The 24,621-nt window shown below is 43.9% G+C and overlaps 1 protein-coding gene across 5 annotated transcripts in view; it reads left to right on the top strand.

Annotated features, from left to right (window-relative positions):
- ATP8A1 (ATPase phospholipid transporting 8A1) overlaps positions 1 to 24,621 on the top strand; it is a 324,895-nt gene that overhangs the window by 218,920 nt on the left and 81,354 nt on the right. For all 5 annotated transcript variants that reach the window (XM_075347005.1, XM_075347007.1, XM_075347004.1 and 2 more), the window contains one exon: positions 10,221 to 10,359. In XM_075347005.1, the coding sequence (XP_075203120.1) occupies positions 10,221 to 10,359 (139 nt within the window). The remainder of the gene's footprint in view (positions 1 to 10,220; positions 10,360 to 24,621) is intronic.

The raw sequence follows: 24,621 nt of genomic DNA, 5'->3' as shown, positions 1-24,621 counted from the left end.
ACACCCACAAATTTAACTGTATTTTTCAAGGGATTTTATGAGATATATAAACACTAAGTACCAAGTATTTATGTGTAAAGAAAATGATACATGTTGGGTTTTGTTTTGTTTTTTTATATTTTAAAAATATAAATCTGAAAGTTGGGCCGTGCATTTGTATCCAACCCCTCTGAGTCAATATTTTCAATATTTTCTACCACCACCTCTTGCTGCAGGTCTTGTGACTGGCTGGTAGAGACATCCACCAAATCTAGTGGCTGAAATATTTGCCCATTCTTCTTAGCAAAATAGCTTTAGCTCAGCGAGGTTTTATGGAGATAATTTTCAAGTCTTGCCACAGATTCTCAATGGGATTTAGGTCTGGACTGAGACTGGGCTTTTCATACGGTCATAAGGGTGACGTAGTAACTGGGAACAGGAGCTCCTAAACTGACCTTGAAGATAGGGGCGCCTTACTGTCTCTTATGCCAGAGGTACTTCTGAAGGTGAAGATGTCTGGACCACCAGTGCAGCCCTGACTCCTGATCAGCCCTTGGTCAAATACCCATCCACCCCCAAACAAGGAGAAGGCCATGACTGGAATGGTAAATTCCACAAAGAAGGACAGACTGGGGGAAACCAAAACACAAACTCACAGAAATCAAAGAGCATGAAATAATCAAAACACAAAAGAGTATTTCCACAACACACCAGATAGCACACAGCAGTTCACAAAGAGCTGCATCATAATGCACATAGACCACAAAAACTATTATCATAGAGGAGAAGATTCCACCATCTTTTAAGGGGCGGAAGCAACCGTGATAGGATTCCAGAAAATCATGACACTAGCAGCAATTCACAGGCCAGCAGAAATTATCTCCTGCTAAACCAATCATTAACATCCAGCTCTCAGTGAGCAACTCAAAAGCACCAGGTGGCATGTCAGACTCTGCAGTGTGAATAGGGTCACAAGGCGCCAAACCCCTGGTGAGTTCAGATCTAAATACCGTGTGACAGACACATGAACGTACTTTGATCTAAACCCTCCATTGTATCTAGCAGTATGTTTTGGGTCATTGTCCTGCTGGAAGATTAACCAACTCCTCAAGTCATTTGAAGCTTCTAACTGGTTTTCTTCTAGGATTGCTCTTGTGATCACCCTTGTGTAATTAACAGGGTTGCAGCTAATAAAAAATACATTTTTACCACCGAAATGTTATATTTCCATGTCACAATGTTATAAAATTCTGTGAGGGTACCAATGGGTTCAAAATAATCACTACTCCTCTAGATGAATTTCTTACGCAGTGACGTTTCCAATATGGGGTCAGTTGTGGGGTTTCTGCCGATTTGACACCTCAGAGGCTTGTCTAATGGAAACCACAGTCTATTCAAAGGGAATCTGCGTTCTAAATACCAAGTCACGCTCCTTCCCATCTGATCCGTGTCATGTACTCAAATAGTAATGTACTGCCATGTTCGGCAAAAATTACATGAACTGTCCTGACAATGTTTTCCTGTTACCCTTTTGTTTGAATTAAAATTTTGAAGCTAAAGTAAAATTTTAACAGAAAAACCCTAGGATTTCTGTTTTCACAGCCCAAGCTAATAAAATTCTGTGTAGGTTCTGGGTTCAAAATGCAACACCAATAAATTAATTCATTATAGGGTTTAATTTGTCAAATGGAGACACATGTGGGTGTTTCTGCATTTTTAGCACTTCAGGGGCTTTGCAAATGTAATATGTTAAAATTTGAGCAGAATAATAATCCAGCGGGAATCCATGTAAAAAATAACTTTTATTCTGATATTAAAAGCTGATTAGAACACTGGTATATCCATACTGACAATTTGGTATGGCTGGGTGTGAGGACAACGCGTTTCGGTTATAGCGCCTTCCTCTGGTCTGATTCCCAGCTGGATTATTATTTTTCTACTTGACTTATATTGTGCGGCTTGCTGCCGTTATACCATGCTTGGATCCTGGATGCCCATGTGCAAGGCTTATTCTGGCATACCTTTTAAAGCGGTGAATGGTTCCCTATTTCTTTATTTTTATGTTCAAACTAGCTGTACTACCTGGCTTCGCCCGGGTTAATAACTGCTGTTAACAAAATAGAATGTATTAACAAAAATGTATTCTGCACACAAAAACCACAAAACAATTAGATAGAAATGTAATTATGTCTGTCTCTCCCCCTCTGTATATATCTCTCTGTCTCTCTCTATCTCTTTGTCTGTCTGTCTCTTTCCTTGTCGGTCTCTTACTGTCTGTCTCTTTCCCTGTCTGTCTATCTATCTCTGTCACTTTCCCTGTCTGTCTCTTTTCCTCTCTTTCCCTGTCTGTCTCTTTCCCTGTCTGTTTCCCTGTGTCTGTCTCTGTCTGTGTCTGTCTCTTTACCTGTCTGTGTCTGTCCCTTAACCTGTCTCTCTTTCCCTGTCTGTCTCCTTCCCTGTCAGTCTGTCTCTGTCTGTGTCTGTCTCTTTGTGTCTGTCTCTTACCCTGTCTGCCTCTTTCCCTGTCTGTGTATGTCTCTTTCCCTGGCTGCATTGTGACACGCCAACATTCCATATAAGGGCATGGCTGCGCATTATTCTGAAGTTCTGGCTGCACTGTGGCTCCCAGCTCCAATCGCTGTAATGGAGGCAGGTTTTTTGGCGAATAACTGTAAAGCGCGGGGTTAAAATTTCCCCTCAAAACATGGCCTATGACGCTCTCTGGGACCAGAAGTGTGAGTGTGCAAGATTTTGTGGCTGTAGCTGCGACGGTGCAGATGCCAATCCTGGACATACATACACACACACATACATACATACATACATACATACATACATACACACATTCAGCTTTATATATTAGACTAGCTGTACTACCCGGCTTCGCCCCCGGGTTAATAACTGCTGTTAACAAAATAGAATGTATTAACAAAAATGTATTCTGCACAAAAACCACAAAGCAAATAGATAGAAATGTAATTATTAAATTGTTGCCTATATTAACCAATCAGAGCTCAGATTAATTAACTGTAGCAAAATAAAAGCTAAGCTGTGATTGGTTGCTATTGGCAGCCTGATAAATCTCCAGGCAACAGAAAGCCCTCCCCCTTGACAGTATATATTAGCTCACACATACACATAATAGACAGATCATGTGACTGACAGCTGCCGTATTTCCTATATGGTACATTTGTTGTTCTTGTAGTTTGGCTGCTTATTAATCAGATTTTTATTTTTGAAGGATAATACCAGACTTGTGTGTGTTTAGAGTGATTATGTGGCGAGGTTGGTGTATGTGTGAAATCTGTGCTGAGGGTGGTATATGTGTTCATGTACGTGGTAGTGTGTGGCGCATTTTGTGTGTGTGTTTATATCCCCGATTGTGGTAAGTATCCCATGTCGGGGCCCCACCTTAGCAACTGTACGGTATATACTCTTTGGCGCCATTGCTCTCATTCTTTAAGTCCCCCTTGTTCACATCTGGCAGCTGTCAATTTGCCCCCAACACTTTTCGTTTCACTTTTTCCCCATTATGTAGATAGGGGCAAAATTGATTGGTAAGTTGGAACACGCGGTGTAAAAAATTTCGCCTCACAACATAGCACCCAGCGCTGCCCGGGATAGTAACTGCCTCTCTGTTTCTCTCCCCCTCTCTGTCTGTTTCCCCCTCTGTATATATCTCTCTGTCTCTCTCTATCTCTTTGTCTGTCTGTCTCTTTCCCTGTCTGTCTGACTGTCTCTGTCTCTTTCTCCGTCTGTCTCTGTCTCTTTCCCTGTCTGTCTATCTATCTCTGTCACTTTCCCTGTCTGTCACTTTCCCTGTCTGTCACTTTCCCTGTCTGTCACTTTCCCTGTCTGTCACTTTCCCTGTCTGTCACTTTCCCTGTCTGTCACTTTCCCTGTCTGTCACTTTCCCTGTCTGTCACTTTCCCTGTCTATCTCTTTCCCTGTCTGTCTCTTTCCCTATCTGTCTATCTCTTTCCCTGTCTGTCTTTCCCTCTCTTTCCCTGTCTGTCTATTTACCTCGCTTTCCCTCTGTCTCTTTCCCTCTGTCTCTTTCCCTGTGTCTGTCTTTTTTCCCTGTGTCTGTCTCTTTGTGTGTGTCTGTTTCTTACCCTGTCTGTGTCTGCCTCTTTCCCTGTCTCTTTCCCTGGCTGCATTGTGACACGCTAACATTCCATATAAGGGCGTGGCTGCACATTCTTCTGTAGTTCTGGCTGAACTGTGGCTCCCAGCTCCATTCGCTTTAATGGAGGCAGGTTTTTTGGTGAATAACTGTAAAGCGCGGGGTTAAAATTTCCCCTCAAAACATAGCCTATGACGCTCTCGTGGTCCAGAAGTGTGAGTGTGCAAAATTTTGTGGCTGTAGCTGCGACGGTGCAGATGCCAATCCCGGACATACATACATACACACATTCAGATTTATATATTAGATTTGTGTTCCAAAAATCAAATAGTGAGGTTCACTTAGCTCTGTCATGTGCCCAAACATTTAGTTTTTGACCATGTATGGGGTATCAAGGTCTTCAGGAGAAATTGCGTAACAAAGTAAGAAGTTCTGTTTTCTCATTATTATTATTATGATTATTATTGTTCATCGTCAATATTACATATCTCGGGCTAAAAAAAAAAACAAAAAACATTTTAGCGGGGAAAAAACTATAATTTTCACATCCATATTTTAAAAAGTTCTGTGAAGCGCAACACACCCCTACATAAATCCCTTGAGGGGTCTAGTTTCCAAAATGGGTAACTAGGGTTTCTGATGTTTCCGTACCTCTAAGACTCTGCAAACTCTGCAAATGCAACTTGGTGCTTGCTATCCATGTTAACAAAATATTGCTTCTTCCATTCCGAACTCTCCTGTTTGTCGTAACAGCTTTTTTACTATATATGTGAATTGCCATGCTCATAAGACAGTGGGTAAAAAAATGTGGGGTCCATTTTTTGGTATTACTGGTTGTAAAAGTGAGAAATTTGGTGCTAAAGCAACATTTTTGTGAATTTTTTTTTTCAACATTTTTAATATGACGACCTAATATTATCAAATTCTGTGAAGTACCTGTGGGTTAAAAATGCTCACTATACTCCTAAATAAAATCCTTGAGGTGTCTAGATTCCAAAATGGGTTCACTTGTTGGGGATTTCTGTTGTTTTGGTACTTTAGGGTGTCAAGGTGAGAATGACGATGATGATGATGATGAGACTCAAAGGATCTCTCGGATCCGGCTGCTGTTTCTAATTAAAAATGTCATGAGTGCACTTAGAGATTAAATAACTAGACAGCAAGTCAGTTACATCTATCTCCATGACTGGCTCTTAACCAAGTGTATTTTTTATTGTTTGAAAGAAACTCTAGACCGAGCAGTAAGGGGGTGTAAACAAAAGTTTTAGTCCAATCAAGTATCGCAGGGCAGGGCTTCATGACGTAGAGAGATCTACACATCCTTCTTGGATTGGTCAGTCCAGACTCCAGGAATTTCCTTTGTCCATCTGTCTTGGGTGTAGGACAGGAAATAGCAGCCATCTTCAAGCTATACATATATATATATATATATATATATATATATATATATATATATATATATATATATTTATATATATATATATAGATATATATATATATATATATCTATATATATATATATCTATATATATATATATCCTAGTATATACTGAGTCTAAGGAAAATACACTGAATATGCAATATACATATATACATGTTAGTAAGAAACAAAAGCATTCACAAATATGTGTGTTAGTTCACATCTACTGAACTATATAACTGAGTCTATGAAATGGCTGAATTAAATATTTTTGGATACTCAATTCTTTATCCTCAACAAGGGGACCTATAAATGTGACATGGTGCCCGCAATCTTTCAGCCAAATGTGTTCCAAAATTCAGATATTGTTCCTTCTCTTCCAAGCTCTTCAGTTTGTCTGTGCTGTATTGTCATATAAATCACCCCTACGTAACTTTTGTTTTCTAACTTTTGTTCCTCTTGAATTATCCCTTTATTCTCTGCAGCTCTTTGTTTACCTGCAGCTCAACCAAACATGACGTGCCTGACTCCCGAACCTCACAGTCAGAGCTGACACCGCCTGGCCTCAGTGTCCAGCCCCGCCCTCTGCCCAGCCATTGGCTGTCAGTATTCTGCCCCAGCACGGACCTCTCATCGACCTAGCAAAGATGGGCACATTACTACATTATATGTGCAGTGGATGGGAGGTGATTGTGCTGTCACAGATGAGATATCACTGCTCTGTATTTCCAATCATTGCTAGTACACAGCAGTGATACTGCTTCTCTCATCTGTGACAGCACAATCGCCTCACACCCACCGCACATATGATATAGTAATGTGCCCATCCCTGTCCCCATACTATTGTAATGTAATGTGCCCATCCTTCTGCCCATCTTATAGTAATGTCCCCATCCTATAGTATTGTGCCCCATTCTTCTGCCCATCCTGTAGTTTGTCGCCTTGGGCTCCTCTTCTTGTAGCAATGCTCTATCCTGTAGAATTGCCCCCCAGTCTGCCAGTCTTCACACACGCAAAAAAACCAAACACAAATCCTCCTCACCTCTCCTCGTTCCCTCAGTGTCCTGTCTGCCTCTTGCGGCCACAGCCCCCTCCTTGCTGATCGCGGCCTCTGCAGGGGGTTGTGCTGTCTGCGCTGTATATCAAATCTCAGATCTCCAGGCACTGTGCAAGGGCGCCTCTCTATGCAGCTTCTCCACTGATCAGCTGCTGCCTCTGATTGGCCGGTGTCTGATCATCGCTGTATACAGAAGCTCTGCAGAGCGCCCTGGAATCTGGCATCTGATATACAGTGCTGACTGCACGGGCTCCTAGCACAGGCCGCGTTCAGCAGGGGGGGCCATTTGTCTGCGCACTGCCAGCAGCATGGGGGCCGCATGTAGCGCACAGGCAGCAAGACCCCTGCATTATGGGATGTGTGGGCGGGTGCAGGGAAGAGGGGGCGGGGACGCCACACACTGTACCGGCTCAGCAGGGCGGATACATAACATCGCCTGTGCTGCCTGTCTACTATGCAAGCGCATAAGCTCCTGCACTTGTCCTCGTGACATCACAGGGAGCAGCAAAATCATGGTAGGACCGCTCTGAGCCAGGGGAGAGGCGCTGACAGCAGGACAGGTAGGTAGTCACTTTCTACTTACCTGCCCCAATGTAGCCCAATAGTGTAATAACAACAAAAAGTCAAAATAAGCCAGAAAACCCCTTTAAGGTCGAAATTGGCTCCAACACTAAGGGGTTAAAGCTGCCAAGTCTTTCGGAAATTTTGTTAAGCCTGATTGTAACAAACACATTTTTATAATCATCAAATCATAAGTCAAACCCTGTATCGGCTCATTAAAAGGAACCTGTCAGCTGGTTACTACTACCTCATCTGAGACCATGAATCCAACAAAGTATCGATAAATTACTGACGGCAGCAGTTGTGACACAATCACAGTTCTTAGATTTAGCAATTCAGCAGAGGTGAGAAAGATGCTCCCGCTGACACCAGGCTCTGTGTGTACATATCTATAGACAGGAGCTGATCACAAGTGGGGGGCGCACAACATGGCACAAGCCCGCTAGTCACAGCAATGGTAAACTGAGTGTTTTATCACTAGGACATTAGGTAAACTGCACAGGAGCTTGACATGTGACACATCATTCAATTCTCTGTTTTAACTCCAACTAATGCTATCCTCAGATTACATAGCAAAAACCTGCTGACAGTTTACCTTTTAATCGATCACATAACACTGTGCTAAACAGATCTAGAGGTTTATATAATAATTTTTCCAGTTGGCCTGTGTCTCAGATATAAATATATACCTGTCCGAAGATTCAGGATATTACAAATTTTATTCATGTAATGCAGAAAAATGCTGGTATCCATATTTTTTTAAGAACGTGCTACAAAGTTTTCTCAAAAGTTCACGCTCTAGTGGGAACTAAGGATTTACTACTGATAGCAGCCACCAGTGTGGACGTTGGCAGAGGGCATGATTGTCGGAATACAGTTATTAGTTATTTCTTCCAAGTTTATTGGAACAGGTAAAAAACCTTACTTTTTCTAAGGTGCCCAGACACGTACTACTTGTGTGCCATGCAACTCAGATTGAAAGAAGGCGAAAGAATGACTCTCATTTAGATCGCTATCTGCATTTGCCAAGATTGCTCTCCTTGTGTGCTATTTTATTACGACAGTTTATAATAAAGAAAGAAAACAAATGGAATTAATTTCCGCCTGCTCACTGGACTCTGTTTTCTCCTTAGGCTTGTTTCACACATGCGTTGAACAGTATCCGTTGCATTGCGTTCTGTGACGGATGCAACGGATGTGTTGCATATAGTGGCACAACGGATGCTGCAAAACAACGGAATCCGTTTTTGATTTTTTTTTTTTTTTTTTTTTTTACAGTTTTACCGGCGGCAGACTATTTTGAACGATCAGCTGATCGCTCCCTGCAGCCGGCCGCCGGGTGATCAGCTGATCGCTCCCCGCAGCCGGCCGCCGGGTGATCAGCTGATCGCTCCCCGCAGCCGGCCGCCGGGTGATCAGCTGATCGCTCCCTGCAGCCGGCCGCCGGGTGATCAGCTGATCGCTCCCTGCAGCCGGCCGCCGGGTGATCAGCTGATCGCTCCCTGCAGCCGGCCGCCGGGTGATCAGCTGAGCGCTGTCACTTGCCGGCCGCCGGGTGATCAGCTGATCGCTCCCTTCAGCCGGCCGCCGGGTGATCAGCTGAGCGCTGTCACTTGCCGGTCGCCGGGTGATCAGCTGATCGCTCCCTGCAGCCGGCCGCCGGGTGATCAGCTGATCGCTCCCTGCAGCCGGCCGCCGGGTGATCAGCTGATCGCTCCCTGCAGCCGGCCGCTGGGTGATCAGCTGAACGCTGTCACTTGCCGGCTGCCGGGTGATCAGCTGATCGCTCCCTGCAGCCGACCGCCGGGTGATCAGCTGAGCGCTGTCATCTGCCGGCGCCCGGGCATGCCGGCGCCCGATCGCTCAGCTGAGCACTGTCACTTGCCGACGGCCGTGTGCTCAGCTGAACGTTCGGCCACCGCAAGCCAAAATAAAGTTTGTGATTTAAAAAAAAAAAAGAGCATGTGCAGTGAAATCCAGAGGATTCCGCTGCTCAAAACAACGTTACATGCTGCGTTCCTCCTGCTGGGCGGAAGCAACGGAGCGTCGCCCAGCGGAAGCAACGCAGGTCCTTTTGGTACAATCCGTCAACCATACAAGTCTATGGGAAACAGCGGAATCCGTTAACGGATTCCGCTGTTTTCCAAAAGGGCGGATTGTAACGGAAGGAAAACAACGCAAGTGTGAAAGTACCCTTAAAGGGAACCTGTCAGATGCAATATGCACCCAGAACCACGAGCAGTTCTGGGTATATATTGCTAATCGCTGCCTAACTGTCCCTGTATCTGTATACACTAGCATAGATGGAGATCTTTAGAAAAAGTATTTCTAAAGATCCTTTATGATATGCTAATGAGCACAGGGACAAGTTGCAAGGGTGTTAGTTCCTGCACTCATTCCGCCCTCTTAGCATGGTAGTACACCCACAGGGGAGCGCTAACAAGCTGCTCAATGCAGCGTCATCAGCGGTGATGCGCATACCTGTGTCTGCGGTTACCGCTGATCAGAAGTCCCGACACTTCCAGTCATGCGCACTAGACCTCTCTAAAGCTGGGACACGTACACCCGGCTTCATACTGCACATGACCAGAAGTACCGGGGCTTCTGGTCAGCAGTAACAGCGGACACAGGTATGCGCGTCACAGCTGATGATGCTGCATTGAATAGCATGTTAGGACGTTCCTGTCGGCTTGCTTCCATGCTAAGAGGGTGGAATGAGCGCCCTTACAACTAGTCGCTGGCCTCATTAGCATGTCATAACAGATCTTTAGAAATACTTTTTCTGAAGATTTCTTTATGTATTCTGCTACATACAGGGACGGTTAGGCAGGGATTAGCAATATGTACCCAGAACTGCTCGTGGATCTGGGTGGATATTGGACCTGACGGGTTCCCTTTAAGATTGAAATTCTTGCCTTGTGCGTTTGGAAACCCTCATAATTATCCTTTGTTCTTGGATTTTTATGGTGAGGGTAAAAGTCAACAACAGAATGGTGACTGATATCGATACAGAACTTTTCACATCTGTAATTCACCATAATGTACAACCCTTTAATTTCTCTTTATTTTACCTTTAGAACCTCCATTTACTTGGGGCAACAGCCATAGAAGATAAGCTGCAGGACGACGTACCAGAAACCATTGAGACCTTGGTGAAAGCCGATATCAGAATCTGGATTCTAACGGGAGACAAGCAGGAAACCGCAATTAACATCGGTACTGTTACATTTCACCATTACACATTATTCACATTATTTTATGCAATGTATTTCTCAGCCTTTCATTACTTCAAGGTTATTTGTTAAATTTCCTGTTATTGCGACTGCATCAAATAATAGGGTTAAAGGTTGACATTTGTAGGAAGAAAAGTAGATTTCAAAAGCTTATTACCACAAATGTGTGACTTTACCAGGTGATAACGCAGCATAGCACTGTCCTTTTCCTACTTAAAGGGAATCTGTCACCAGGTTTTTGCTCCCCCATCTGAGAGCAGCATAATGTAGAGACAGAGACCCTGATTCCAGCGGTATCATTTACTGATCTGTTTGCTGTCATTTTGATAAAATCGCTGATTTCTCATTTCTCTGCTGTAGATCTAGCAGTTATACAGAGCTCATGAATATGCTGGACTACCTGCAGCATGCCAAGTAGTCCTCTAATGATAATATCCTGCTGATTTAACAGTGATTATATCAAAACTACACTAAGCAGCCCAGTAAGTGACACATCAATGGAATCAGGATCTCTGCCGCTAAGTTATGCTGCTCTCAGATTAGGTGGCAAAAACCTGTTGACAGATTCTCTTTAAGGCTAAATTCACACTTCCGTTGTTTTGCATCAGTCACAATCCGTAGCCTTGAGGAATTACGGTATCCTGCAAAATATTTTGCAGGAATCCTGTTTTTCCCCATAGGCTTCTATTAGTGACGGATTGTGAGTGATGATGCAGCGTTGCATCCGCTGCGTCGCGTTCAGTCGTTTTTTAACTGACCGCCGGGCGGGAGCAATGCAGCCTGTAATGTTTTTTGAGCAGCGCGATCCGTAGGATTTCGCTGCGCATGCGCTCTCTGGCTCCCCGCCCCCGTAACCAGGATAAACATCGGGTAACCAAGCAATGCGCTTTGGTTAGTTACCCGATATTTACAGTGGTTACGGGTGCAGGGAGCCCGCGATAAGCGGTGTATGCTGGTAACCAAGATAAATATCGGGTAACCAAACAAAAAGTGCTTTGCTTTTAGTTACCCGATATTTACCCTGGATACAGTGTGCAAGGAGGCCGACACTTCCCCACTCTGCTCCGCCCCCTCCCGCACTCCGCATGTGTACACACACCCACAGTTTCACTCACACACACTCACTCACTTGTCCCCAGCCCTGCAGTCCCCGTGGCACTGACGTCCTCAACTCCACGGCCCCGCTTGGCTCCGGCCGCTTGCGCTCTGCCCCCTCCCGCACTCCGCATGTACACACGCATGTATACACACACACACACACACACATATATATATATATATATATATATATATATATATATATATATATATATATATATATATATATATATATATATATATATATATACACACATACACACATACATACACACAGACAGACACACACACTCACTCACCTGTCCCCAGCCATGCAGACCGCGGCACTGATGTCCTCAGCTCCGCCCCCCGAACTCTGCCCCCAGCACACAACTGAGTCCGACAAAGAAATTCTTTTCTTTGTCACCGTTGTCATCCGTTGTACAACGCATCAGTCACATGCGTCAAGCAACGCATGTGACTGCAGTAATGAAAGCAAAAGGTGGCTACTTTGAAGAACCTAGAATATAGGACATATTTTCAGTTGTTTCACACTTTTTTGTTAAGTATTTCATTCCACATGTGTCAATTCATAGTTTTGATGTCTTCAATGTGAATCTACAATTTTCAGAGTCATGAAAATAAAGAAACTTATTGAATGAGAAGGTGTGTCCACACTTTTGGTCTGTACTGTATATTTTCCGAGTAAAAAAATTATTAAACCCTTGAGGACCGAGCTAATTTAGCCCTAAATTGGTTGTTCCACAAGGTATATTTTAGTCAATAGATCTTAGAATAATAAAAGTTCCACAATCAGATATTAAAAAAAAAAAATGTTTAAATGAATTCTCTTTTAAAAATAATAATAAGCAGCATTATAAAAAAAAAAATAATTAATTGGCATACTGACTGAGCTCACTATGCAGGTTTACAGCTCCTCAGCCTAGAAAGAAAGAATATATTCGTCACCTTATTTTATTGAGCAGTTTGCATCCAATCTTCTGATCCAGGACAGGATCCGTAGCCCAGTCTGCAGCTTTTTGGATTTCCAGTATTTTCTCCTAAACCATCCTCTTTGGGCGCTAGTGTTCATTTAGAATTCATGCAATCTAGGACAGGTTTTTGTGACAAGTTGGCGGGCACTTTGATATTTGTCTCGATAAATCCTATGTGTTTTGCCAATCATGGGTGGTAAGGTTCTGGTGATAAATAAGTATTTGATATGTTTGGTATCAGTTTGGTCTTGTGGAGACTTCTTTAAACATGTGTGTCTTGGTCGCTCCTGGTAGTAGTCAATATCTTTTGTCTTCTTTCTATGGAGTAGGAGTCTCATGTGTGAGCTTTCCATCTTGGCACTCTGTAATAAGTCCTTCATTCCATCTATGCTTGTTGTTATTAATGTTGTATCGTCAGCGTATTTAAGATTGTTGATGATGCATCCAACAACTTTGATTCCTTCTTCTTTCGGCAAGTCCATCCTTCCTCAAAATAGCTTCTGCATATCAATTGAAGAGAAATGGTGACGAGATGTAGCCTTGTCTAACGCCTCGCTCTACTTTGAACCATGCCGTGTTGCTGTGTCCCATTTGAACTGTTGCTTCTTGGTCGATGTAAAGGCTCCTGATGAGGCTGATCAGATGGTTTGTCACATCCATATCCTTCAAAGTATTCCAAACTTTATGGTGATCAACACAGTCAAAGGCTTTGCTACTGTAGTTGATGAAGCAGAAATAGAGCTCCCTGTTGTATTATTTAGCCTTTTCCATTATACATCTAATGTTCGCATTTACATCTCTTGTTCCTCTGCCATTTCTGAATCCTGCTTGTTACTCTAGCAGTTCTTTGTCAAAGTACTAATCAATGCAAAGAAGATAAAGATATCGACTACTGCCAGGTACGACCTGGACACATTTGAGATGGATGGTGACAAAATGGACCTGTAAAGAACTTCAACCTGTTGGAATCGATGATCACTGAAGATGTGGCAACCACATCAGAAGTCAATAGGAGAATAGCTATGGGCAAATCAACAACTAAGTCACTGGACAAGGTCTTCAAATCGAACAACATGTCATTAGTGATTGAAGATACAGCTCGTACAGAGTCTGGTCTTTTTTATAGTAACCTAATGATGCAAAACCTGGATGATAAAGGAACAAGACAGAAGAAGAATCAACGCTTTCAAAATGTGGTGCTGGAGAAGGATGTTATCAATACCATGGATGGGGAGCGGAACAAACAAATCAATTTTGGAATAAATCAAGCCAGACGTGTCAGTCAAAGCAAAGATCACCAAGCTACAATTTATTTTGGACACATCATATGAAGAGAGCAAACACTAGAGATGGACATAGTGGTCTGAACAATAGATGGAACATGGCTAAGAGGAAGACCAGCAACCCAATGGCTTGATGCTATAAAGATAACTGTGGAGAGGACCCTGTTGGACCAATGTAGGGCCTGCACAAGATTGATCTTCCTGCAGAGCATTCAAGTCACCATGGCTTGAAGAAATACAATAATATATATTGTACTTGGCTTCCATAATGCAAAAGTGAAGATTCATAGAATGAACCCAACTTGTTTTCACTGAACAAACCCTTTTTCATTAATGTGCCTTTGCACATTAAAATGTAGGAGGAGACCGGATCCAAGGTGTCCATACCCGCAGAACTCCTAAATGGAAATGTCATTACAATCTGACTACACACCCTAGGGCTTGGGGCACTTAAGATAGGATGAATTTATCAGAGAAGTAACCTGTCATAAATGTCCACATGTTATGATCACTTTTTGCCTTTTACAATCTTCTGCAGTAATTAGCTGCATTTTCTCCTTATACTTTAACGAGTTGTCCCGTTAGGACTATCCCGGTTCATTCTGGAGGACTCTCTGCAGCTATGTTTTATATGGTCTTTATCCTCCTAAATTACATGACAGTAAGTGTTGGGTAAATATACTAAAATAACGCAATCTGTCTGAATTCACAATTGCTTTCATTTTTCCTTTACTATTGAGTAGTAAAAATGTAGTTGACCTTAGAGTAGAATTTTCCTAGTCCAAAACCATGGGAAAAAATCTGCGAGAAGAAGCAGCAAGTAGGAGGATTAGCCACACACAGATTAATGAAATCCCAAGCGTCTGCCTGAAATGTAGTAAATATTTGCAGATGTCAGATCTATAATCTGCAAATGTGACACATGTGAGCGTTCCCTGGGGCCGCACATAATTGTGCATTTGCTGCCAATTTTCCATATGGATTTGCGGACAGAAAATCCACAATGACTTACAGTTACAGTAGCAGCAAAGTGAATCGGTTTCACAGATGTAATTCCTCAGCATGTCAGTTTGTTCTGCAAATTAGCAATATATTTAGTTGCATATTTGATAAAATCTTCAACAGAACAGTAATCTATGGTCATGTGTGAACACAGCATTACCAATATTTTAGCAACTTAGTTCTCACAAATCCTGCAGGACGTAAGGACTCGAGGTTACATTAATAAAAACTGAAGGTGTCCTAGTAATGTGACTTCATTTTATGTAGGACGGCAGACAGAGGGCCTGATTCATAAAGACCAGCATTGTTCACGCCGGTCTTGGTGAGATGTGCTAGAGGTAGACGCTTGCTCATGTATTGGAGCGTTGGCCAAAGGGAGTGTATGGAGACACTGGCGTCAGTGAGTGCTCTCGTCCGCTAGCCCGGCCGCCTTCAGAAAGACAGCGTGGCCCAGGGTTCATCCCAAACGAACGCCCGACCTTCTTAACCGTGGACGGAACACTACTCGGACAACACAGGGTGAGGGAACCACAATATTAAGACTTTATTGGATCCCCAAACAATTAACGGCACATAACCAGCAAAACACACAAATGTAACAGGCAACAGAGTCTCACCCTTCTGCTGGCTCACCAGGGTTAGATTGTTCATGCATCAGGGTTTCAAGGGCCAGCTACTCCAAGAAAAGAATAGTGGCAAGCGTAGGAAGCTTACCGAGCGCAGCAAAGTCTGTAGCCAGGTGACTAAATTGTCCCAACATGGGTTTCTTCCTTAAGTAGTCTCTGGTATGATGATATGATCTAATCCTGGTAGCCAGAGTCGAAATCCCTAGACTGCGGTTATGGTCTCCAATCGGAATCCGAGCCCCTAGATTGAAGCCATGTAGCCAAGTGATCCTCTAGTCAGAACCAAAGTCCCTAGACCGAGTCCACAAGGCATCCTGTTTCTTATCCCCTAGCCAGCTCCTAAGAGCTTAGACTGGATCATGCAACATCCATCAACCCCTGGTGACTCCAAGAAGTCCCCTTTCATAGCCCGAGCCTTCCCTTAGGATATACTGTGCCCTTATCGGATTGGTTGTACAAGGTTACTTCTCTTATTGGATGAATTTCAAGCTGCATGGATAATGTTCATTTAAATGATGTGGACAGAAAGACTGAGGATATTTACATGTAGTCTGCAATCCACAAACTAGACAATGGCCACTGAGGTAATTTACATTAGATTAGCAATACACAACTACATTACAATGAATGCTCAGAAGGGTCTGTCAGAAACAATAGTTTAGCAAGCATGAGTTAACACACAGAAGAACAATACGTCTGGCTAATGTAAGAAATTTAACCCACAACACATATTGAAAAAGTCTGTCGTCACAGAGTGCACCTCTGTGTTCGTGTCTCTACAAATCCTACTCCAGTCCCTAAGGAAAGAGATTTGTAGTGTAGAGAACTCTGCTGCTCACCATGCATTTGATGAGCGGTAATCTCCACACTCCATTCCACCCCGCCATAGAACACCAGAAGTCACAAAGTTTTAGCGCAGCCGCAAATTTTTCAAAGCTTTTTTTTTATGCCAGAATACAGATTTAAAAGCTTTGATGAATTGGACTCTTGAGTCTTTTTGGTATGTTTTTGGAGCAGAAACATTATAGAGGGGTTTTGAAGAGGATTTGGAGCGTTCCTCCAAAAAACTCAGTGTGAAAAAACACCACTGCAGAAGTGGATCCAGGGAGAAGGCTTTAGTACAGATGTGTTATGCACCAAGATAAGAGCTGCTACAGCATTGCTCTGCGGCAGTAGTTGTGGGCAATTGTGCAGTTACTAATGCGATTTATTAAAATGGCTGTGCTATGTGAATATACTGTCATGCAGCACGCTATATTGGTAAGCATAGTGCTCCAACTGTTAAAGTCTAAATCTAGAAGTCTGCAGTCCCTCTATGTCTCGCTATGTAGTTACCGGCATGTGAATCCTCACATAGCACACTGGAAACAGCAGTCTTGTGACCCTGAATGTGATATGCCACCTTATGACTATAGGGCTGCGGCCTTGCTCCATACACTGAGCCCTCTAGTTGGATTCTGGCGGGGAGTCTGCATATCGTATACCTGCGGCCATGTGACCTCCCTCACGTAGTGACTACAAACCTATGGATTTAGACCTGACAAACCCTTTAAGATTTTGATTATAGAAACTGTGCCAATTCCAAAAAGTGGTGTGTAAAAGCACCAATAGGTGAACTCCTTGGCACTGCTTCACAGGGTATGATATTCTTTCAGCAACGTGACAATCACCATCAAGTGTAAATCACGAGATTTAGCATGGGTTTGTGTGTGTACTACACAGGATTAGTAAGTAATGTCTCCATATCAATCATGTAGAGCCTCAGTGGTTTTCCATTGTAAAGGTGGACATGTTCACAGCAGATTTTGCTTTCCTTCATTTCAGATGATCTGTGCGGTCCACACATCTCTATACTGTGCTTGTTTTTTCTTCTATTGTGTTCATGCCTTAAAGGAGCATGTCACTATGCAAATGCTACCCAATATTCGGTCACCGTGTTATATAGCAGGAGCAGCGCAGTAGACTGATATATAGTCTTGTGCGAGAAGATTCAGTATAACTTCTAATCACTGCTCATACTTGGCTCAGAGGTCCATTGGGCAGTACGATCTGTGTCAGTTTCTGTGTATGCATGCTCCTACAGTATCTGTACAGCTGTGTATGCATGCTCCTACAGTATCTGTACAGCTGTGTATGCATGCTCCTACAGTATCTGTACAGCTGTGTACACATGCTTCTACAGTATCTGTACAGCTGTGTATGCAGTGTATGCATGCTCCTACAGTATCTGTACAGCTGTGTACACATGCTCCTACAGTATCTGAACAGCTGTGTACGCATGCTCCTACAGTATCTGTACAGCTGTGTACGCATGCTCCTACAGTATATGTCTAGCTGTGTACACATGCTCCTACAGTATCTGTACAGCTGTGTATGCATGCTCCTACAGTATTTGTACAGCTGTGTATGCATGCTCCTACAGTATCTGTCTAGCTGTGTACGCATGCTCCTACAGTATCTGTCTAGCTGTGTACACATGCTCCTACAGTATTTGTACAGCTGTGTATGCATGCTCCTACAGTATCTGTACAGCTGTGTACACATGCTCCTACAGTATCTGTACAGCTGTGTATGCATGCTCCTACAGTATCTGTACAGCTGTGTACACATGCTCCTACAGTATCTGTACAGCTGTGTATGCATGCTCCTACAGTATCTGTACAGCTGTGTACACATGCTCCTACAGTATCTGTACAGCTGTGTATGCATGCTCCTACAGTATCTGAACAGCTGTGTACGCATGCTCCTACAGTATCTGTACAGCTGTGTACGCATGCTCCTACAGTATATGTCTAGCTGTGTACACATGCTCCTACAGTATCTGTACAGCTGTGTATGCATGCTCCTACAGTATTTGTACAGCTGTGTATGCATGCTCCTACAGTATCTGTCTAGCTGTGTACGCATGCTCCTACAGTATCTGTCTAGCTGTGTATGCATGCTCCTACAGTATCTGTACAGCTGTGTATGCATGCTCCTACAGTATCTGAACAGCTGTGTACGCATGCTCCTACAGTATCTGTACAGCTGTGTACGCATGCTCCTACAGTATATGTCTAGCTGTGTACACATGCTCCTACAGTATCTGTACAGCTGTGTATGCATGCTCCTACAGTATTTGTACAGCTGTGTATGCATGCTCCTACAGTATCTGTCTAGCTGTGTACGCATGCTCCTACAGTATCTGTCTAGCTGTGTACGCATGCTCCTACAGTATTTGTACAGCTGTGTATGCATGCTCCTACAGTATCTGGCTAGCTGTGTATGCATGCTCCTACAGTATCTGGCTAGCTGTGTACGCATGCTCCTACAGTATCTGTCTAGCTGTGTACGCATGCTCCTACAGTATCTGTCTAGCTGTGTATGCATGCTCCTACAGTATCTGTACAGCTGTGTACGCATGCTCCTACAGTATCTGTCTAGCTGTGTATGCATGCTCCTACAGTATCTGTACAGCTGTGTATGCATGCTCCTACAGTATCTGTCTAGCTGTGTACGCATGCTCCTACAGTATCTGTCTAGCTGTGTATGCATGCTCCTACAGTATCTGTACAGCTGTGTATGCATGCTGCTACAGTATCTGTCTAGCTGTGTATGCATGCTCCTACAGTATCTGTACAGCTGTGTATGCATGCTCCTACAGTATCTGTACAGCTGTGTATGCATGCTCCTACAGTATCTGTCTAGCTGTGTATGCATGCTCCTACAGTATCTGTACAGCTGTGTATGCATGCTGCTACAGTATCTGTCTAGCTGTGTATGCATGCTCCTACAGTATCTGTCTAGCTGTATACGCATGCTCCTACAGTATCTGTCTAGCTGTATACGCATGCTCCTACAGTATCTGTCTAGCTGTGTACGCATGCTCCTACAGTATCTGTCTAGCTGTGTACGCATGCTCCTACAGAATTTGTCTAGCTGTGTACGCATGCTCCTACATTATCTGTCTAGCTGTGTATGCATGCTCCTACAGTATCTGTACAGCTGTGTACGCATGCTCCTACAGTATCTGTACAGCTGTGTATGCATGCTTCTACAGTATCTGTCTAGCTGTGTATGCATGCTCCTACAGTATCTGTACAGCTGTGTATGCATGCTCCTACAGTATCTGTACAGCTGTGTATGCATGCTCCTACAGTATCTGTACAGCTGTGTATGCATGCTCCTACAGTATCTGTACAGCTGTGTATGCATGCTCCTACAGTATCTGTACAGCTGTGTATGCATGCTCCTACAGTATCTGTCTAGCTGTGTACGCAGGCTCCTACAGTATCTGTCTAGCTGTGTATGCATGCTTCTACAGTATCTGTCTAGCTGTGTATGCATGCTCCTACAGTATATGTACAGCTGTGTACGCATGCTCCTACAGTATCTGTACAGCTGTGTGCGCATGCTCCTACAGTATCTGTACAGCTGTGTACTCATGCTCCTACAGTATCTCTAGCTGTGTACGCATGCTCCTACAGTATCTCTAGCTGTGTACGCATGCTCCTACAGTATCTATATACAGTGCCTATGCATAAATCCAAAGGAGGTATCCAGCAATCCGGTCAAAGAGAATATTCTTAAAATGTGCAAAAATGTATTAGATCATATTAAAAAATCCATACAGGGTCGACAATAGCCCAAAAGGCTGTTGTCGACCCTGTATGGATTTTTTAATATGATCTAATAAATGTTTGCACATTTTAAGAATATTCTCTTGGACTGGATTGCTGGATACCTCCTTTGGATTTACGGCCTAAGTCTTGCCGACTTTCCCTCCATGCACGGTCCAGAGTTTAACGGTCTCCAGTGAGCAGGTGAGCCGGCAAACTTTTTTTTTTTTTCCTTGTCACGTAGTGCCTATGCATAAGTATTCGGTTCCCTTGAATTTTTCATCCTTTTCCCACATTTCAGGCGTCAAACATAAAGTTAAAAATGTTAATGTTCTGGTGAAGAATCAACAAATGGGACACAATTGTGAAGTTGAACGAAGTTTATTGCTTATTTTAAACTTTAAAAAATTAGGGCATGCAATATTATTCATCTTTAAGTTAATACTTTGTAGCACCACCTTTTGCTGCGATTGCAGCTGCAAGTCGCTTGGGGTATGTCTCTATCAGTTTTGAACATCAAGAGACTGAAATTCTTGCCCATTCTTCCTTTGCAAACAGCTCGAGCTAAGAGGTTGGATGGAGAGCGTTTGTGAACAGCAGTTTTCAGCTCTTTCCACAGATTCTCGATTGGATTCAGGTCTGGACTTTAACTTGGCCATTCTAACACCTGGATACGTTTATTTGTGAACCATTCCATTGTAGATTTTGCTTTGTTTGGGTTCATTGTCTTGTTGGAAGACAAATCTCGGCCCCAGTCTCAGGTCTTTTGCAGACTCCAACAGTTTTCTTCAAGAATGGTCCTGTATTTGGTTCCATCCATCTTCCCATCAATTTTAACCATCTTCCCTGTCCCTGCTAAAGCAAAGCATGCACAAAGCATGATGCTACCACCACCATGTTTGACAGTGGGGATGGTGTGTTAGGGTGATGAGCTGTGTTGCTTTTACTCCAAACATATCGTTTGGCATTGTGCCCAAATATTTCGATTTTGGTTTCATCTGACCAGAGCACCTTCTCCACATGTTTGGTGTGTCTCCCCAGTGGCTTGTGGCAAACTTTAAAGACACTTTATATAGATATCTTTGAGAAATAGCTTTCTCCTTGCCACTTTTCCATAAATTTTTTCCATTTTTCCAGATTTTTGCAGTGTACAACTGATTGTTGTCCTATGGACAGACTCTCCCACCTCAGCTGTAGATCTCTGAAGTTCATCCAGAGTGATCATGGGCCTCTTGGCTGCATCTCTGATCAGTCTTCTCCTTATTTGAGATGAAAGTTTGGATGGACAGCTGGGTCTTGGTAGATTTGCAGTGGTATAATACTCCTTCCACTTCAATATGATCACTTGCACAGTGCTCCTTGGGCTGTTTAAAGTTTTGGAGATTTTTTTTGTAACCAAATCCGGCTTTAAACATCTCCACAACAGTATCACGGACCTGTCTGTTGTGTTCCTTGGTCTTCATGGTGCTATCTGTGCTTTAAACAGAACATTGAGACTATCACAGAGCAGGTGCATTTATACGGAGACTTGATTACACACGGGTGGCTTATATTTATCATCATCAGTCATTTAGGACAACATTGGATCATTCAGAGATCCTCAATGAACTTCTGGAGTGAGTTTGCTGCTCTGAAAGTAAAGGGGCCGAATTATATTGCACGCCCCAATTTTCAGTTATTTATTTTTTAAAAAAAGTTTAAAATAAGCAATACATTTCGTTCAACTTCACAATTGTGTCCCACTTGTAGTTAATTCTTTACCATAACATTAACATTTGTATCTTTGTTTGAAACCTGAAATGTGGGAAAAGGTTGAAAAATTCAAGGGGGCCAAATACTTTCGCAAGGCACTGTAGCTGTGTATGCATGTTCCTACAATATCTGTACAGCTGTGTATGCATGCTCTCACAATATCTGTTTAACTGTATATGCATGCTCCTACAGGGAAAGCAGTGAGTCACAGATTGGCTCAATGTCCAGTGGGTGGTCCTATGTGACTGACAGCTTTTCATGTATGAACATTCATGCACGGATGGTCAGCAAGTGATAGGACCACCCCCTGGACCTCTGAGCCTATGACCCTGTGTGTGCATGTTCATACTTGGAAACTGGTCAGTCACAGATAGGACCACCCACTGGACCTCTGAGCTTTCCCTGTATGAACGTGCATCCAGAAATAGCTGTCATTAACTGTTAGGACATCTGCTGGACCTGACAGCGAGAATGAGCAGGGATATACAGTATATGCATAAAACACAAGTTATAGTAAATCCTTTCCCACAATACTGTATACCCCTCTGCTCAGCTTCTCCAGCTTTATAACATGATGCTTGATGGGCAGATTTGTTCAATGTGACGAATCCCCTTTAAAGTTGATAATTCGTTTAGTGGTGCATATGAAGCTTTTTTGTGTGATTCTCACAATGTTCCCCTGCATTATTAGTCAGTAACCAGTAGGTGGCGCTGCTGCTGTATTCTCAGATTGGAGATTTGCTGGATAAGTTCAAAGTTTCTTATAGTAAAAACTAGTGTAGATCATACCGATGTCTACAAAACTGTACGCTGCATATAATAAAGCTGTTATAGTTATTAGAAAGTTATTCTATCGGTGGGGTTAATGTGTTATTCTTCCCTGATGAATCAAATGAAGAAACTGCTGTTATATTTGACATCTACTATTTTGCTGGTTCAAACGCTGCTGCATACGTCCAAGTCAATGGTTAATGATTCATAGTGCACACTTACCCCGTTCTTGATGCCCGGTTCTCATTGTGCACACTTACTCTGTTCTTGATGCCCGGTTTCCATTGTGCACACGGACCCCGTTTTTGATGCCCGGTTTACATACTGCGCACTTATCCCATTCTTGATGCCCGGTTCTCATAGTGCGCACTTACTCTGTTCTTGGTGCTCGGTTTCTATTGTGTATGTGTGACGCCCTGGACTAGCCAGGTAGTCACCGATAGACCCCCGCACAACACCTGTCCACCAAAAAGGTGTCATCAGCCAACCATTAAAACCTAGTCACCTCCCTCAGTGCTTGATGAACACACCAGGGGGCGGAGCCTGGCGGTTGGACATGCCCACCGAGGAGTTCAGAGGGTCTGAGGCAGGAAACAGGCAGTTGAGTTCAGTTTGAGTAGTGAGTGAGGAGTGAAGGAGTCTGACAGGTGCCGGGGTTGGAGCCTGGGCACCTTTGGCTAGGAGGCAAACTGTGGCCTTAGCCTGCAGGAGCCGGGAAGACGGCTCAGTGGAACCGTGGTGGACCGGGACAGGGTAGTGGCCCGCCGGTACCAACCCGGGGAACCGACTCAGAAACCGGACCACACAGGGGGGTACTCAGACCCTGAAACAAGGTCCAGAATCCACTGGACCGAGTTAATTAACTGATTGCGGTCTGGACTATAGGTCCTTTCCCACCCAAGTCCCGACTGAAGACGACAGTTCATCGAGGGGGATAGAAAGCCACCGCACAGGCAGAGAGATCCCACGGGCCAGAGTCTGCGGGCAAAAGGGCTCTCCTGACATACTCAAAGCCGGGGAGCGGACTCCCATCGCTGAAGCGCAGGCAGTCCACAGTTACACAACACGGTGCAGGAGAAAGGCCAAGACCACTGAACCGGGTGGGGGACCAGACGCAGCTGGCTGCGGGCACCGACCACCATCAACTTGGTTTACCAGAGACTTGTGTGTGTCAATAACAGCGAGTACAACAGTGCCATCCGGCCGCGTACCGCCCAGCTACCCCCAACGGGTCCCGGGGCCACCATCCCTGCCCACGGTGGGGTTAACAACTTGCTGCATAAACATCTCCCCCGGGTGCCCCGTAACTGCAGCGGTGGTGTCTACCTTCACCACATCCCGTGGGTGGCGTCACGAACTCAAGCGCGGCTCCGGCCGTGCACCTACCTAACCCCCACCAAAAGCACCAGCATCCCCTTTCAGAGCGAAGTGACCCCGGGTCCGAGCGGCTCGGCTGCAGCCGAGCGCGGGGTGGTACATACGCTTCTCCCTTTCCTGATGCCCGGTTTCCATTGCGCACACTTACCCCGTTCTTGATGCCCGGTTTACATAGTGCGCACTTATCCCGTTCTTGATGCCCAGTTTCCATGAGTGGACGACATGGTCCATCATACTTGGTCCTTCCTCACCAATCCTCTTGCCTCGACCTATGACCAGATGAGTGGATGGAAGATGATGTGCTTTGAAAAAAATATAGTAACCTCTATTGTGTGGACACGTTTGGGCCACATATCTGTCTATCCTCCTGATCGTTGTGCTGTAGATTGCAGCCTGTGCGGGGTTTTCTGCAGCACATTGGGATAATTTATTGATTTTGTATCATATGGGATAGGAGTCTTTAATGATTTTTTTGGAAACTTGAGAATGGCCACATCCTCTAAATCTACAAAGAAGCCTTTAAATCTAAAAGCAGTTGTCCCCTACTTGGTTGAAATGCTATTTACCTGCAGAATACCACTATATCTACAGGTAAATAGCTTTTTGGAGGTGACACTTTGTGAGCAGCAGACCTGTTTAGTATTGCTGCTCAGCCCTTCCAGCCTGGGCGTTACAATGTCGTTGTCTTCCGTTCTTCTGTGTTTAGCGGCAGGCCAGAATAGCTCTTAAAATAAGTTTTACAATAAGCTGCAGGATTGTAGATC

The sequence above is a fragment of the Anomaloglossus baeobatrachus genome, chromosome 1 (assembly GCF_048569485.1).
Source record: "Anomaloglossus baeobatrachus isolate aAnoBae1 chromosome 1, aAnoBae1.hap1, whole genome shotgun sequence".
Classification (NCBI taxonomy): domain Eukaryota; kingdom Metazoa; phylum Chordata; class Amphibia; order Anura; family Aromobatidae; genus Anomaloglossus; species Anomaloglossus baeobatrachus.
The sequence above is the reverse complement of the archived record's forward strand: the minus strand, read 5'-3'. Positions and strand labels throughout refer to the sequence as shown.